Source organism: Poecilia reticulata, chromosome 8, assembly GCF_904066995.2.
Source record: "Poecilia reticulata chromosome 8, P_reticulata-male-v2, whole genome shotgun sequence".
Classification (NCBI taxonomy): domain Eukaryota; kingdom Metazoa; phylum Chordata; class Actinopteri; order Cyprinodontiformes; family Poeciliidae; genus Poecilia; species Poecilia reticulata.
In genome coordinates, this window is record NC_088837.1 from 27,317,424 (window position 1) to 27,335,522 (window position 18,099).

General features: G+C 41.8%; 1 protein-coding gene and 1 long non-coding RNA gene across 4 annotated transcripts in view; both read right to left on the reverse strand.

Annotated features, from left to right (window-relative positions):
- The window catches only part of LOC103469511 (serine/threonine-protein kinase TAO2-like), a 30,035-nt gene that overhangs the window by 8,578 nt on the left and 3,358 nt on the right, over positions 1–18,099 (reverse strand). The window contains exons 3-11 of the mRNA XM_081610404.1: positions 5,089–5,160; positions 4,871–4,972; positions 4,756–4,801; positions 4,592–4,688; positions 2,096–2,209; positions 1,905–1,996; positions 1,739–1,832; positions 1,514–1,595; positions 1,253–1,423 (exon numbers count right to left, since the gene is read on the reverse strand). Coding sequence (XP_081466530.1) covers positions 1,253–1,423; positions 1,514–1,595; positions 1,739–1,832; positions 1,905–1,996; positions 2,096–2,209; positions 4,592–4,688; positions 4,756–4,801; positions 4,871–4,972; positions 5,089–5,160 — 870 coding nt within the window. The remainder of the gene's footprint in view (positions 1–1,252; positions 1,424–1,513; positions 1,596–1,738; positions 1,833–1,904; positions 1,997–2,095; positions 2,210–4,591; positions 4,689–4,755; positions 4,802–4,870; positions 4,973–5,088; positions 5,161–18,099) is intronic.
- LOC145552660 (uncharacterized) lies at positions 5,190–13,601 on the reverse strand. 3 transcript variants are annotated; one of them, XR_014088807.1, is made up of 8 exons: positions 13,224–13,601; positions 12,564–12,631; positions 11,990–12,062; positions 11,525–11,596; positions 9,705–9,776; positions 8,159–8,230; positions 5,405–7,357; positions 5,190–5,335 (listed from the first exon to the last, which is right to left on the reverse strand). It is a non-coding gene; the product is annotated as an uncharacterized LOC145552660 (long non-coding RNA). The 3 variants fall into 3 exon arrangements; XR_014088806.1 differs by having other exon boundaries at positions 5,191–5,335; positions 5,405–7,230; positions 7,301–7,357; positions 12,564–13,601; XR_014088805.1 differs by having other exon boundaries at positions 12,564–13,601.

Here is an 18,099-nt window from a genome sequence, read left to right on the forward strand (position 1 = left end):
ACATGCCACTTTCAAAGTTTCAAAGAACCAACCAGGCACAGCGAGAGCATTACACGTTTTCGATGTGCACCGTTACTGTGTAAACACAGATGGTAATCAGAACGTTATCGTGTAAACGATCCAACAGAAACGGAACAAAAGTGCCGTTTTTGTTGGATCGTTGTCGTGTAAACGCCCCCTGAGCTCTTCTTCTTCTTTCTATGGCGGTTGGCAGAGAACGCTGACGCCATGGCGCCCTCTCCTGCGCATGCGGGACACGTTCAGGTCGTTTTCCGTTCACATTGCAGATCTCATACAGGTTGCATATGTGTGGCAGTGAGAACGGCCCGGCAAAAAAATACGATTTGACAACAAAAAGTCAGAGTTGGGTCACTTCAGGCTGCAGTGTGAACGCAGGAAAAGATTAAACTCACAGCATCGTCTTTTGTTTTGTTTTTCTCTGTCAAGGAAAAAAAAGTGAAAACTGAGAATGTAAAAATGAGAACAAAATCAATATAATTACATCACTGTGATGTAATGTTCTTTCTCAATAAAAATGTTGATGTAAAATAAATGATCTCACAGCAGCAGATTGTTGCTATGGTAACAAAATCTTTGAACTTTTACAAAGTAAACCTGCCAGCTCCTTAAAATCTTAAATTTTTTATGCTGAAACCATTAAATCAAATTCAGCAGCTTTGATACATCGATAAATAAACGTTACATTTATGATTCTGTGTTAAAATATCAGCATTTATGGCCCCTGGAGCCCCATGCAGCCCTGAGGGCCCCATGCAGCCGTGGGGCCCCATGGATCCCCGAGGGCCCCATGCAGCTGTGGGGCCCCATGCAGCCCTGAGGGCCCCATGCAGCCCCGGGGGCCCCATGGATCCCCGAGGGCCCCATGCAGCTGTGGGGCCCCATGCAGCCCTGAGGGCCCCATGCAGCCGTGGGGCCCCATGGAGCCGCTGGCTTAGTTTGGATTAAACAAGTAAAATAACTGATATTCATTTTCATCGTGTTTTTTGACTTGTTGTTTTTAAGATTCTATAGTTGTGGGTTTAAATTGTTTCACTGACGATGTTTTCAAATAACATAATTACCCAGTAATATTTTTACTTCTCCTGTCGACTCAACATCTTTTACCACAAAAACACGGCGGACCATGACGCACCCTGTACGTCATGGTTTCTCTCAGTGGGCGGGCCTTCCAGAGCTGCACGGACCAAACACGGCGCTCTGAAGGGTCGCCGTCCGTCCTAGAGGGACGTACCTCGTCGTCGTCGCCGCCCTCAGACGGCGGCCCGTTCTGCTGCGTCTCCTGGAACAGGATCTTCTTCATCTTGCGGTACTGCAGGTTGTCCAGCTCCCGCACGGCGTCCTTCGTCCGCGCAATCAGGTCCATGATGACAGTCAGCGGGCGCTCGCGGCTCAGGAAGCGGTGCTGCAGGAGACAGCAGGGGCTAAACGGAACCAGAACCACAAGCGGAACCCAAATAGGGTCCAGAACAGGAATCGGAACCAGAGGGCTTACGTTAAGCAGGACGTCTGAGGTGGGACGGTCCTGAGGGATCTTCTGCAGACACGAGTCCACGAAGCTGCGGAACGAGTCGGACCTGCAGGGGGACGAGGTGTTAGGAGCTCAGAGGACAGAGCACACTGGGGGGACGGTTTATTGGATGGACGGAGCGCGGGACGGACAGATGGACAGAGGGCGGGACGGCCAGATGGACAGAGCGTGGGACGGACGGAGTCTCACCAGTGGTTGGACTGCAGCACTGGGCTCTCGTTCTGGGCGATCTGGTACAGGGCGCTCATGGCGTTCATGTTGAAGAGCGGCGGCTTCCTCTCAGCTGAGGACAGACAGAGACACGTTAGACAGAGACGGTTCCGTCCAGGTGGCCACCGGGTCGGGTTTTACCCACCCAGCTCGATGCCGGTGATGCCGAGCGACCAGACGTCCACCTTCCCGTCGTACTGACCCTCGTCCATGGCCAGAATCACCTCCGGGGCCATCCTGCAACACAGACCGGGTCAGATGGAACCGACCTGTCAGGCCGACACAACACTTCACGACCAGTTTGGGTCAGAACCCGACCGGATAGTCAGAGCTCACCAGTACGGCGTTCCGACAAAGGAGTTGGCCGGAGACACGATGGAGGCCGACCCGAAGTCGCCCAGCTTGACCTGACCCGGTTCCGTCAGCAGGATGTTCCCGGCCTTCACGTCCCTGAAACACAGACTGCCCTGTTAGAGACGGGCCGCAGGGATCCTCCAGAACCCAACCAGAACCAGACCTCTCTCTGTGGCAGAACCAGGATGGACATCAGATGGTGGTGGATGATGTCAGAGGTTCTGACCACAGACAGAGTGAGCCCAGCCAGAACCGCCCTGGTACCAGGACCGAGCAAAGCATCGACACTTATTTAATGTCGATGGTTGAATCGGCTCCATTGCAGCCATCGCTGCTCGGAAAATAAACTTTTGATGTCGTTTATCTGACGTCCTGGGAATGCATCGCCGCCCCGCCCGACCCGAAAACGTTCTTCCCGACTCGCCACGTGGGAAAGACACGGAGACTGAAGGCAAACAGAACCGGATCGATAAGCTGGCCATGGTCTGGGTTTTAGACGGACGATGTCAAACAAACTGCATTGATAGCAGCCAAAAGGCAGCAGATAGATTTATTTAGACGTCATCCGGTGTTTCTGGAACCGAATCTCTGGAAACCTGCGAACCTTTTGAAGAGATCGGTTCAGGAATACCAACGTCTGATTACAGCTTTGCATCATTTCCTCTAGATCAGTGGTTCTTAACCTTTTTTCAGGTCCCGAACCCACAAGTTTCATTTCCACTGAACCCTTCTGTAGTGATAAATAAAATATGATCCCCCCAAATTCAAGACATGGAGTCTAGTTGGGTCACCCGATGGTCACCAAGTCTTCTTAAAGGTAGAGTCTCTGAGATCAGTTCTTCAAACTATAGTCAGTGTTTTCAGCCGACTGTCCAGGAACGACCAGAGGTATTTAAAATCTGCCAGTTTCAACAGGTTGGCCATCGAGAGAAACTGGAGCCACTTTAAGGTCTTTAGATCATTTAATTAGCTCTACATTCTTAAGAGAATGAAACATTAATAAAAAATAAAGACTTTACGGTATTGATTTAGTAATGTAATCATATTAGTTGTGTTACCACCCCACGCCACTAGAGGCAGCACCAACCCCGAAAAGATGCGACTAAGGAGCAGATTTAGAAGTTCACCGAAAGCTAATGTGGTAAAAACTGAGTCTTGCTGAAGTAAAGACAAGTTCTGTTCTTGTTCAGGGTTCTGCAGACATCGCCTGAACTTGGCGCCTTGCCTGGTTTGATGCGCCGTATTCCCAGGATGTAAATGGTTCGGAGAAGCTCTGATGGCTGCAAGTCAGTTTTCTGATTTTCAGACGGTTAGAGAACCAGGCGGTCCGACCCGTTCTGAGTCTGCATCAGAACCGCACCGAGCTGTTGTTCTTCCTGTTGGAGAGACAGGGTGAAGCTGGGCGAGCAGCCCTCCCCTCATGTTCCTGCAACAGAACCCGTCAGACAGGTTCACGCTGCTCCTTGGTGGTTACGCCATCAGAACGATCAGGTAACAAACGGCCTAGTCAAAGCAACGTCGGCAGCCAGTGGCAGTGAGGCTCCTCCTGGGGAGGATTGGAGCAGATTTGGACCAAGCAGAGAAATCCACCATTTAAAAGCCAGATGTCATGCTGACTGTAGATAATGTCCACAAAAAAGGAGAAAAATCTGCTTCCACTACGTTATTATGATGACTGTCGATGAGTTTCATGCTCCAGGAGACATTCACAGCACAAACAGCTCAAATCGGGGGTGTCCACAGTGCGGTTCGGGGGCCATTTATGGCCCTTGGACTGATGTGATGCAACCCATTATTTGTAATAAGGGTAAAATTATTGCTGACAAAATTTTCTTTCAATGGAAAATGCAACAGAAAGTATTGATGTTTAATAGACAGATTTTGTAATAAATATTAGTCAAGGATTCTGCTAGGATCTGAGGCCTGACCCAGTCCAGCAGCCATTGGTCCGACCACAACCACAGATTCTGGAACGGCCCGAACCTTCAGCAATCAGCTGCAAGGACCAGCCTGAAGCTCATCACCTGAGGAACATCTCAACAGGTGAGACTGAAGCAACTGGTGCTAATGTAGCTAACACACCAACAGAGCTAAAGGCAAGGCAGGTGATTTTATTTATAAGCACATTGAACAAGGCAATTAAAGGGATCCAGCTGTGCTAACGCACGTAATGTAGCTAACAGAGCTAACTATGCTAACAAGCCAACAGAGCTCACAGGACTACAAGAACTCATGGTATTAAAAGAGCTAACAGCATTAACAGTGCTAGTAGTGTTGACAAAGCTAACAGTGCTAATGGTGCTAAGGAAGCTAATGGAACCAACTGTTAACAGAGCTAATGATGATAAAGGAGTTAATAGAACTACCAGAACTAACGGAGCTAACTGACTTTACTGAGCTAGCTGAGCTAATGGCGCTAAAGGAGCTAACAGAGCTAACGGCACCAACAGTGCTAGCGGAGGTAGGCTGCATCTGTACCTGTGGATCAAGTTGTGAGAGTGCAGGTAAGCCAGACCCTGCAGCGCTCCGTGGGTGATGGCGGCGATCTCCACCTCCTGGAGCGGTTTCTTGTGGACTGAGGACAGAAACAAGGTGAGACCCAGCAGGAAGACAAGATGGCCGACACGCAGAGCTCAACTGACCTTCCAGGAGGTCAGAGGCCGAGCCAAGGCAGTACTCCATCACCAGCTGAGCGACAGACAGACAGTTAGCGGGGACCGACCCGGAGGAGGCGGAAACATGGCCGCCGGTACCTACCCACGCCGTGTGCTCCTTCAGGTAGCAGCCCAGGTACTCGATGGTGTTGGGGTGACGCAGCTTCTGCAGGAACTTCACCTCCTTGATGATGTCCTGCCATTTCTGCACATCACAACATGCTGCAGTTACTGGCAGACAGGAAATGAGCTCAAAGCACCCTGGTGGGCGGAGCCACAGCCTCAGGAACCTATGACATCAGACAGGGGCGGAGCTGTTACCTCATTGGTCTGCTTGCCACTGTAGGACATCTTCTTAATGGCCACCACCTCATTGCTGCGTCCGTCACGCGCCTGGAGACACACGAAGAACAAACGTCCAATCAGGGGGAGCGACCTGGACCCGGGCCGGAACCGGGACCTGGGCCGGAACCGGGACCTGGACCCGAGCCGGAACCGGGACCTGGGCCGGAACCGGGACCTGGACCCGAGCCGGAACCGGGACCTGGACCCGGGCCGGAACCGGGACCTGGACCCGGGCCGGAACCGGGACCGGGACCTGGACCTGGACCCGGGCCGGAACCGGGACCTCCGGGACCTGGACCCGGGCCGGAACCGGGACTTCTTTATGCAGATCTATGACTGATGGATCCTTTAGTTGCTCCCCAGGAAGTAAATCCCATCTCATTATTGGGGTCAGAAGAGGTGCAGTGAAAGTTGCTCATGATCCAGCTGCAGGACCAAAATGACTAGTGAAGCACAACAAACGAGTTTCTCAGTAAACAAACTGTTGAACCGTGGAGTCAAACTAAAGTCTAAATGTTTAGATCCGATCTAATCTCTGCTTTACAAAAATTAAGACTAAATAAAAACACATTTAATGGGTGAGTCCACTTACTAAAATTCCTCATAAATATTGATTTATTGCAGTGATGGGTTATTTAAATTATAACTCGTGAAGTTGGTTGATTTTTAAACCTTCTCTGGTTTTCCCATCATAACTTCAACTTAACGTTCAAAGCACCAGGGACTTTATGGAAACGTCTTCAGATTTTATTGTGTGGTTTTAAAGGCTCCATGTTGAGGACAGTAAGAAATAAAGGCATAGTTTCTATTTTTGCTGCCAGCTGCTCTGCAGTAGCCCCTCTGCTGTGGGCTAATGCTAACGCTAACGCTCAGCCGCTCCAGTTTCAAGCTCTTCTTATTAATGTAAGAGTTAAAGGGTTAAATGTAATTAGATATTTGCTGCCTTTAACAAAAAGAACCAAGTCTATCAAAGCAATGTAGCAGTTTAGCTAGTTTTGATTTAAGGCATGAGGTGGCAGTTTATCATGATTCAGCCAAAGTAACAAAATAAACTGCAGTCTGATTTTTATTGCCAGTGTGTTTCTTCCTATTGACCAGTGAAAGGAAATAAAATGTGTTTCATGTGTTTTGCTGTAAGAATAACTTACTGGAGGGTTTATGTTTGTGCTGCAGAGCCGCAGCTAACAGCTAGCAGCTAACAGCTAGCAGCTAACAGCTAGCTCCTCTCTTCAGCGGTACCGTTCAGCTGCTGTTGCTCCTCCTGCACTTTGGACTGAACCATTGTTCTAATAATGGGGGGGACTAAAAATTCATTTAAATTTTTTTCTTTCTTTTGCCTTTTCATATTGATTTTATCATTTACCTCGGTTTAGTGTGTGTGTGTGTGTGTGTGTGTGGGTGTGTGTGTGTGTGGGTGTGTGTGTGTGTGGGTGTGTGTGTGTGGGTGTGTGTGTGTGTGGGTGTGTGTGTGTGTGTGGGTGTGTGTGTGTGCACGCGCTACAGGACGTTTGCCGTTTCTGCAGAGGCTCTGACACACTCAGAAGCATCTCACAGCAGCGTGGAAGAGAACATCTGCCTCCCACTCAGGACCAGCTTACAGGGGACAGCGCACACACACACACACACACACACACACACCTATACTGGTTTTGGTGTACTAGCAGGACACTTTTTTCAAACCAGTTTTTTGCAACACTAAACGGACACCCCTTTCCACTTATGCTAGAAAGACGTAGTAAGTTGTCAAAAATCTTGTTAGAGCTACACAACATAGATCTCACTTAAAAATTTAGATACACACTTCAGAACTCAAAATACAAGAATGTGACCCAATGCTGTATTAAAAGGACAAACGATAATGAGGTGCTTGGCTCCGCCCATGACACCAACAGTAATTGTCAGGGCCAATTTTATTTATCAGGACCATGGCATACACATACAAAAAACATAAAATTTATGTGCATTAAGAAGTCCAAAAATGGAAATATGGACTATAACTAGTCCATATTTCTGTGGAGTGCATTTGTCATCCCATGAGATGTCTGAATCATCTACGGAATCAGGAGCATACTCCTCTTCTGATGATATCGCTTCACTTGAACTTTGTTCTGGACAGACCTGTTGATTAAAAACATATTTTGTATACATTGAAAGCGTTTCAGCAAGAATATTTCTACTAAAAGCTTACCAGTGATGTCCTCCTTTTATTTACAATAACACATTTTGTGCAGGGACTGGTTGCAAACTAGACAGAGAAAAGTAAGAATTGACAAAGGGAGGTAAGCATAAGTATTTAAAAAGTCAGTGCTGCACTATGACTCAATTTCGACATACAGCACAACTAGACATGGAAGATCATATTCAAAAGATGAACCCAATTCCCATTCTCAAAAAAATTACCTTTACATCACACACCACTCCATTTCAGAGGTGAAAACAGTCCTTCACATAAAACATTTTTCTAAACTTGACATTTCATCATGGATGATATCATGATCTCACACACAGTTAACCACTGTTAACCGAAAAAAGTGTAATCTTAAAATAAGAATTTGATCCTGACACTTGTGAAGGTATCAAAACCAATGAATTGTTATGATTATTTGTTTTTAATCGTAATTACCCTGTGTTTGAACAGTACTTAGTATTCTCATGACTATTTTAGAAAATAAAAAGGTCATTGAGATAAAACTTATGTCAGGTGAGTTACCAGAAAATAATTTGCATGCATCCAACTCAGCAGCCTGACAAGGCATCTCTATGGAGAGCTAAAATGAAGGGATAAACACTGAATGATTGTTTCTAAAAATAAAACAATGTCCACCTAATGTATGAACCTATCCAGTTTATTAGAGGATCCATGTGTCTGTGCTCATCTGAACTTAACTTTCATTCTTTTCTACATGTAATTTCAAAACTCAGTCCTCCAAATTTCTGCACCTTACATGATGAGTATTACACAAGACCAGTGTGTTTGAATAGTACTTAATATTATTTCAATGACTTTATATAAGAAACAAAGTTGGTTGTCGGAGACCAAAATTACCTCTGGAGGGTTGGTTGAACAGGATCCGCATACATCCATGTCACCAGCCTGACACAGTTCATCTTTGGAAATCTGAAATGTAAAGAACACTCACTAAATGTGAGTTTGTTGCCAATGTAGAGAACAGTCCTCCCTATTCCTGCACCTTACATTTTGAGTATTACACAGGACCCATGTGTATGTCCACTCCTAAATGTGACTTTCATTCTTCTGTACTTGTAATTTCAATACTCAGTCCTCCCTATTCCTGCACCTTATATTTTGAGTATTACACAGGACCTGTGTGTATGTGCGTTTCTAAATGTCATTTTCATTCTTTTCTACCTGTAATTTCAAAATTCAGGTTTCCAAATTTCTGCAACTTACATGATGAGTATTACACAAGACCAGTGTGTATGTGCACTCCTAAATGTGACTTTCATTTTTCTGTACTTGTAATTTCAATACTCAGTCCTCACTATTCCTGCACCTTACATTTTGAGTATTACACAGGACCTGTGTGTATGTGCGTTTCTAAATGTCATTTTCATTCTTTTCTACCTGTAATTTCAAAATTCAGGTTTCCAAATTTCTGCAACTTACATGATGAGTATTACACAAGACCAGTGTGTATGTGCACTCCTAAATGTGACTTTCATTTTTCTGTACTTGTAATTTCAATACTCAGTCCTCACTATTCCTGCACCTTATATTTTGAGTATTACACAGGACCTGTGTGTATGTGCGTTTCTTAATGTAATTTTCATTCTTTTCTACCTGTAATTTCAAAATTCAGGTTTCCAAATTTCTGCAACTTACATGATGAGTATTACACAAGACCAGTGTGTATGTGCACTCCTAAATGTGACTTTCATTTTTCTGTACTTGTAATTTCAATACTCAGTCCTCACTATTCCTGCACCTTATATTTTGAGTATTACACAGGACCTGTGTGTATGTGCGTTTCTTAATGTAATTTTCATTCTTTTCTACCTGTAATTTCAAAATTCAGGTTTCCAAATTTCTGCAACTTACATGATGAGTATTACACAAGACCAGTGTGTATGTGCACTCCTAAATGTGACTTTCATTTTTCTGTACTTGTAATTTCAATACTCAGTCCTCACTATTCCTGCACCTTATATTTTGAGTATTACACAGGACCTGTGTGTATGTGCGTTTCTTAATGTAATTTTCATTCTTTTCTACCTGTAATTTCAAAATTCAGGTTTCCAAATTTCTGCAACTTACATGATGAGTATTACACAAGACCAGTGTGTACGTGCACTCCTAAATGTGACTTTCATTTTTCTGTACTTGTAATTTCAATACTCAGTCCTCCCTATTCCTGTACCTTACATTTTGAGTATTACACAGGACCTGCGTGTATGTGCGCTTCTAAATGTAGCTTTCATTCTTTTGTACTTGTAATTTCAAACCTCAGTTCTCTCCTTTTATGCAGCTTACATATCAAGTGTTACGCAAGACTTGTGTGTTTGAACAGTACTTAACATCATATCAAAACTGTATTTTAGAAAATAAGTTGGTCGTTGGAGACCAAAATTACCTCTGGATGGTTGATTGAACAGGACCCGCCTGAATCCACGTCACCAGCCTGACACGGTTCATCTTTGGAAATCTGAAATATAAAGAACACTCACTGAATATGAGTTTGTTCCCAATTTAGAAAACAGTCCTCCCTATTCCTGCCCCTTACATTTTGAGTATTACACAGGACCTGTGTGTATGATCGCTTCTAAAACAGCTTCCATTCTTCTGTACTTGTAATTTCAAAACGTAGTCCTCCTTATTCCGGCACCTTACATTTTGAGTATTACACTGGACCTGTGTGTATGTGCGCTTCTAAATGTAACTTTCATTTTTTTGTACATGTAATTTCAAAACTCAGTCCTCCCTTTTTATGCAGCTTACATATCAAGTATTACACAAGACCTGTGTGTTTGAACCGTACTTAACAGTCATCCCCAACCACAGGCCGCAGATCAGTACCAGTCCGTGAACCAATTGGTACCGGGCCGCACAAGAAAAATATTTTTGGTTTACATATTGTCTGAGTATGGAGGATCGTTTATTTTGAAAACCCTTTAACCGGATTCTCTCTGTTACGTCTTGCTCACCAACATTGAGCCCACAATGAGTAAGAAAGCGATATGTTTGGAAAGTTTCTTTGGAAAAGGGGAAAAGGACCAGAGACAGGAGAGTGGATTTATCCTTGACTTGTAGGTGACTCCCATGTTCCAAGCCCACTCTGCATAATATGTACCGGCTTACAGATGAGGCAATGGAGCTTCAAACTGCTTTGCCATTACACCCTCTGCATTGTGTGTCATCGTTTCCAAGGTGGGATCATCTCATTGCAGAGAAACAAGCTCAGGACTCCCATTAATTTGTCATTGTCGTAAGTTAAAATTTTCATGAAAATAAATATTCGTTTTTGTGGCATTTTCAAATCTTATATTGAAGGGATGTGTGAACGTTAGCATAGCGACTAGAGTCAGAAAGCATTATGGCAGTGATCGAGACGAGAAAAGAGGAGTATAGCTTGTAAGTCTTAAGTCTGGTTCACACGGCAAGATTTTAGGATTGTCAGACGATTTTCCAAAATCTGTGACCACAGAGCTGATAAAAGTACAACAGGTTTATGTGTCCAGCCACATAACAGGAGCAAATCTTGCCATGTGAGCAGGCTTTAGTACAAAATGATGTCACAACTACAATCTACCTGCAATGCATATAGCTAGTGTAAGCATCAAGCCTTGACTGAATGAATAGCCTTGTGTCACGTTAATTTAATGATGGATAGCTGAAAAGTTACCGGGTTTATCAACTGTGGTAGCAATTTTGCTCCAACTCCACTCGTCATCATTTCTGTGGATATTCTTTGTACGAAATGCTGAATAAACATTCATGCTGTTTCCACATATCTCCGATGTCCACCGGACTCATTTTGGGCATGTCAGCTCAGCTGTTTGGGATTCCCCTCCATGAGCTACGTCATAGTGCTTTCTGATTGGCTGCCTGTCAAATTGAACAGGTTGAGTTCTAGCTCCCAATCAAGGAAAACCCTACAAGCTGTGAGAATATGCCCGATTTTAGATCGGAGCAGTCCCAATGTTCCAACGACTGGATGCGATCAGTCTTAACAAGCCATAGATGGCAGGATGAACGGTTACGATTATCGCAAGCAACGTTCTAAGATTGTTGTAAGGGGAAATTCGGGGTAAAAAAAGAAGAAACCGAGCCACAGAAAAATGGCCAAGTCTTCACCGGTCCGCGGTGATAAAAAGGATGGGGACCACTGGTACTTAATATCATTTCAAAGACTTTATCTTAGAAAATAAGTTGGTCGATGGAGACCAAAATTACCTCTGCAAGGTTGGTTGAACAGAATCCGCATGCATCCACGTCACCAGCCTGACACAGTTCATCTTTGGAAATCTGAAATGTAAAGAACACTCACTAAATGTGAGTGTGTTCCCAATGTAGAAAACAGTCCTCTCTATTCCTGCACCTTACATTTGAGTATTACACAGGACCTGTGAGTATGTGTCCTTCTCAATGTAACTTTCATTCTTCTGTACTTGTAATTTCGAAACTCAGTCCTCCCTATTCCTGCACCTTACATTTGAGTATTACACAGGACTTGTGTGTATGTGCGCTTCTAAATGTAATTTTCATTCTTCTATACTTGTAATTTCAAAACTCAGTCCTCCCTTTTAATCCAGCTAACATATTTAGTATTACACAACACCTATGTGTTTGAACAGTACTTAATATGATTTCAATTACTTTATTTTAGAGAATAAGTTGGTCGATGGAGACCAAAATTACCTATGCAAGGGTTGGTTGAACAGAATCCGCATGCATCCACGTCACCAGCCTGACACAGTTCATCTTTAGAAATCTGAAATGTAAAGAACACTCACTATATGTGAGTTTGTTCCCAATGTAGAAAACAGTCCTCCCTATTCCTGCACCTTACATTTTGAGTATTACACAGGACCTGTGTGTATGTGTGCTTCTCAATGTAACTTTCATTCTTCTGTACTTGTAATTTCAAAACTCAGTCCTCCCTATTCCTGCACCTTACATTTTGAGTATTACACAGTACCTGTGTGTATGTGTGCTTCTCAATGTAACTTTCATTCTTCTGTACTTGTAATTTCAAAACTCAGTCCTCCCTATTCCTGCACCTTACATTTTGAGTATTACATAGGACCTGTGTGTATGTGCGCTTCTAAATGTAATTTTCATTCTTCTATACTTGTCATTCCAAAACTCAGTCCTCCTTTTTATGCAGCTAACATATCTAGTATTACACAACGCATGTGTGTTTGAACAATATTTAATATCATTTCAATTACTTTATTTAGAGAATAAGTTGGTCGTTGGAGACCAAAATTACCTCTGGAGGGTTGGTTGAACAGGATCCGCATGTCCACATCACCAGCCTGACGGTTCAACTTTGGAAATCTGAAATGAAGGGATGTACACTGAATTATTCCATAAATAAAGTCCACCAACTGTATGAGCAAAGCACCTTTAGCTGAACACACCTCTACCTGTAGGTACACATAATAAGTAGGATAAACTTCAAACAATGCAGATATATCAAATAGTAGCAAATGAAATTAACATTTTTCAAAATCAGTCAATTGATCTAATTGTATGTCTTTCTGTGGTTACTTAAACATTTTTTGTCAACTGAATGCAACTCATTATTTTGTACTTGTAATTTCAAAACTCAGTCCTCAGACTGTTTTCATATATATATATATGAAAACAGTCCTCCCTATTGTTTTTGTTCCTTGTTTTTCCAGGAACAAGAAAAAACTATTTGAGTAATATATATATATATATATATATAATATAAGCTTTTGTATTTTGAGCAGTTGCTTGTCTCCTTTGGAAAAAGAAAGGTATTCTGATTATAATGATCATCGAACATGATCTATGCTAATAATGTGTAGTATAAAAATAGTTTAAAAGTGAAAAAGCAAAACAAAGGAAAAAACAATCCTTTAATAAACACTGGAATCCTATGCATAATAAAGTCACAACTCACCTTTAAATGAATTGGGATATTTTACATCAAATCCTTCTTTATCTTCACCTAAGGAGCAATAACAATTGGAATCATGTTTGCTCTCTGAGACCTCTTTGCTGACATCTTCTGCAAAGATCAGAGAATGTGTTGCTGAGTAACAACATGATACTGTACACCAGGGGTGTCAAACTCCAGGCCTCCTGGGCCAGTGTACTGCAACTTTTACATGTCTGTCTGGTCTAAAACACCATAAGTATATTACTGAAATAGCTCCTCAGTGCAGTCAAGTTGATGACCATCCCATCTGATCCAGCCATGTGACATCAGAAACACATCTAAATGTTGCTGGACACCAGCCCTCAAGACCTTGAGTTTGACACCCCTGCTGTACATAATATGATTGGTGTTATTTTATGCGAAAATGATGTACTGAAGTACACAGTTCTACATAATTGACTTTCTATTGACAGGTTCTCAAAATCTTAAAAAAAATTAAAACATCATCTCAATACTAATGATTACTATCTAGGATAATTTGTGCCCGTGAAACAATATCACTCACTGATGTACAGAAAATGACCAAATACAGTTTTATCTAATTCTGGAGTGAGCCACCTTCCCTTTAAACTCTGGTACATTGGCTAACATGGTTGGTAATTACTAGCTAAACTGCTGCAAATCAGATGCTTTGGTGTATCCAAGCATCAAGTAACCTACAACATTCTGCAAAATTACTAAACTATATGTACTTAAATGTCTTAAGAGATTCTGTATGAGTCTTACCTCTTTCTCCACGCAAAACAAATGAAACAAGTTAAATGAATACTAATGGCTTGCACCTGGACTTGTCGGATTGTACCAAGTTGATAGAGGAGGAGGGATACAACAAAAGGAGAATTCCATTTTGTTTCTGAAGCACACAAGGTCTGATTTTTTTCCAGGAACAAGAAAAAACTATTTGAGTAATATTTTGTAACTTTCATTCAATATTTCAAAGTTAAATAGTTTATCATACATTTTTCTTTATTTAAGAGGCAACAGTTAGATGGCATCTCCCACCAGCAATGTTGTCACTTCTTTTAATCATTTCTGTTCAATCAATTAATCATGTTTATTTGTATAGCACATTTCAGCAGCAGGGCAGTTCCAAACACTTGTTTTTATGATAAAGATCCAACATAAACTGTTGTCTAATGGCAGACACAACACCTGCAGAAAAAGGTTGGCTGATGTACCTGCCAATAGACAATTTAGACTACCTAGACAATCTACATGTATGCAGAGTAGCGACATTGAGATTACGACAAAATATACATTTTAAAAGTTTTGTGCTAACAGTAACATAAGTAATCATGATATTTTTGGCACTTTAAATATTTTTTAAATAAATGCTTTTTATTTTATATTTGTAATTATGTATTATTCCATGACTGGTTATCCCTTCTTTCAAATTCAAAAATACTTTATTGATCCTAAAAGGGAAATTAAATAAAAAAAAAGCTTGGGTCCTCTACCACAAGCCTTGGAGCGTGAGTGGTCTTCACAGTATATTAGCAGTTCCCAAAGGTGTGCTTCTCTGTATCAAGAGGTCTGATGTATCTCCAGGTATTTGTTTGAGTCACTCTTCCAGTTTAGGGGTCATTACCCTGAGGGTTTCAGTGACCACAGGCACTACTGTTGACTTCAACTTCCACATTCTTTGTAACCACCTAAGACCCAAACTCTTGCATGGCATGCATTATTAATTCATCTGATATTTGGGTTGATTGGGACCTAATGATTGCAAAAACAAAGAATTATCTTTTTACATGATATCTGGACATCATTTTTCTCAGAAAAATACTTATTCATTTTAAATCACCATGTTTAGCACCATGGTAAAGCTATACAGTTGCTAACTTTTGTAAACTTACACAACAAAAGAAACACTGAACATCTTGAGTCTAACCTGTAATGTGTTATAATCTTCCACCACCACTAAGTCATAAAATAATGGCCTAACGTGTGGACACCAGACCCCATCTAGAACAAAATTTAGTATTGTGGACTAGACAGTCCAAAATAAGTCATCCACTTATGTGGACAAATTTTTTCTCAGGTTCTAGGAGGATGATGGTTCTTTTTAGTCTTTGGTATTTCTCTAGTTTTTTCTGTACCTTCTGTTCATTCAGGATAGCTACATCATAACAACTGCTTTGCTCTGCTGCTCAATGATCACCATGTTCAGTTGGTTTGCTTTTCCTGTTTTGTCTTCCTGTATATGGAAGGCCCACAGAATCTTAGCTTGTTCGTTTTCTACCACCTTGTGTGGCATTTCCCATTTTAAAGAGGTGTGTTCAAGGTTATATTCCCTTCAGATGTTTCTTCACACTATTCTGGGTACTTGGTTGTGGCGTTCCATGTATTCTTATCATGCTACCATCTTGCATCCTGGTGTTAGCTACTAGATTGTCTCAGGGGACTCATTGCATAGCATTCACTGAATATCTTGCTTGGTATTACAAATCTGGGTCGTTATTGCTCTGGTTCTAGGGACCTGCTTATGTGCCATCATGAATACTGCCTCTGTGCTGTGGTTCAGTCTAAGACTGTCAAATGGAGCTGTCAGTGCATACCTGTTGATTGTCTGGACCTTGTTTCTGTCATTGGACTTGCCTTACTATTTGTAAGTACAGTGGCTTGCAAAAGTATCCATAGCCCTTGAACTTTTCCATATTTTGTCACAACTGCAAATATGTTTTCACAGAATTTTATGGAAAATAAAAGCTAAAAGTCCAGTATTCAGCCCCCGTCCCCTGAATGCAACCAATTGTCTTCAGAAGTTGACTGCTAATGGTAAAAAATTCAACTCCTCTATGACTGCCACAAAAGTTGGCTAAGAGAATATTGGGGAACAAACAGCATGAAGTCCAAGGAACACACCAGACAGGACAGGGATAAAGTTGTGGAGAAGCTTAAAGCAGGCTTAGGCCATCTCACAGAGTACTGTTCTATTAATCATCTGGAAATGGAAAGAGCAAATCACACAGCTGTGAACCTACCAAGAAAAGGTCATCCACCTAAACTTACAGGCTGAGCAAGAAGAGCACTGATCAGAGATACAGCCAAGAGGCTCATGGTGGATCTGGATGAAATGCAGAGATATCCACACCTCAGGTGGGGAATCTGTCCACAGTATAACTATTAGTCATGCACTGCAAAAATGTGGTTTTATGGAAGAGTGGCAATAGAAAAGCCATGGTATAAAGAAAACTATAAGAAGTCCCTATAACTATGAGAAGTTGCAGTTTGCCAAAAGCCATATTGGGATACAGCAAAAATGATGAGACAAGACCAAAATGAACTTTTTGGCAAAAATGCAAAGCACTATTTGTGGTGGAGAACAAACACTGCACATCAATCTGAACACACCTTCCCCACTGACAAACATGGTGGTGCCAGAATCTTGCTCTGAGGGTGCTTCTTTTCTTCAGGGACAGGGAAAATTGTTAGAGTTGATTGTAAGATGGACTAAGCCAAATACAGGGTAATCTTGGAAGAAAACCTGAACACACCTGAACCTGGAGTCTGCAAAAGACTTGAGGCTGGGGCAGAGGTTCACATTCGAGAAGGACAACTACCCTAAACATAAAGCCAGATCTACAATGGAATGGTTTAAATAAAAACATATTTATGTGTTAGAATGGCAAAGTCAAAGTCTAGACATAAACTCAGCAGAGATTCTTTGGCAAGATCTGAAAACTGCTGACAAGTCAATTTTATTTGTATAGCATATTTCAGCCACAAGGCCAAAGTGCTTTACATCAAAGAACTAAAAAGTCATAAAAATAACATACATTTACCATAAAAAGAAAAACAAAGAAATTAAATTCAAAGTAAAATCAAAATTAAAATCATATACATAAAATGTATTGATACATCTACCAATGATTAAGATTCAGAAACAACTGTAAATTGGTGTGGTTTTAGCCTTGATTTAAAGGAATTCAACTGTGTTGCAGTTTTCTGGAAGTTTATTCAAGATTTGTGGTACATTGAAGCTAAATTCTGCTTCAAAATGCTTGGTTCTGGGGATGCAGAGCAGACCAGAATCAACAAACTGTTAGCAGTGGAATAGTTTGGTGAAAAAATTGCTTTATTATGGTTTATATTTATTTTAATACATGCACTTATTCCACACATTTATTATTCATAATATTTTAATTAAACAAAATTTGATCAAAATATATATTAATTTCTGTATATTTTTAGGTGCCACATACATTCCAAGGTTGGGTTTAGGCATCCAACTAACCTTTATAAAATATTCAGTCTTATAGCACAGAGTAATCATATTGCCATCTCATCCCCAGTGTAAGAGTTGGCAATTTACACACAATTCATGTGTGTAAACAGCGACACGTGAATTAGAAAGACACTGTAGTAATTAGCAGGACCTTCCGGCAGACAACCAATCAGAATGAGAGGTTGTGTGAATATTCATGAGGTCCTGCTATTACACAAACCTGCCATAGGGGGCGCTGTGGTGATACACAGATTATACACAAAATCAGGTTTATGTGTATTAACCGGACATCTCGTTTTTTTTGCATTTTTGGGGTTATTAGACCAATAGAAACCTTTCTACGCTTTTAGATTTTTGTCAAAATTAGCAGGACACCGCTCCTGTCCCGTTAATTCAAAATGTCCTGCTAGTGTTGTGTGTATTCTGACGAAATGTCCTGCTAAACCACATTTACCAACGCACAGACACACACACACAGACACACACACACACACAGACACACACACACACAGACACACACACACACAGACAAAATGTCAGGCCTCCTCTGCTCCGTGTGATTGCCGTCAGATTCAGGCTGACAGCAGGAGCCCGTCCTGATCCAAACCA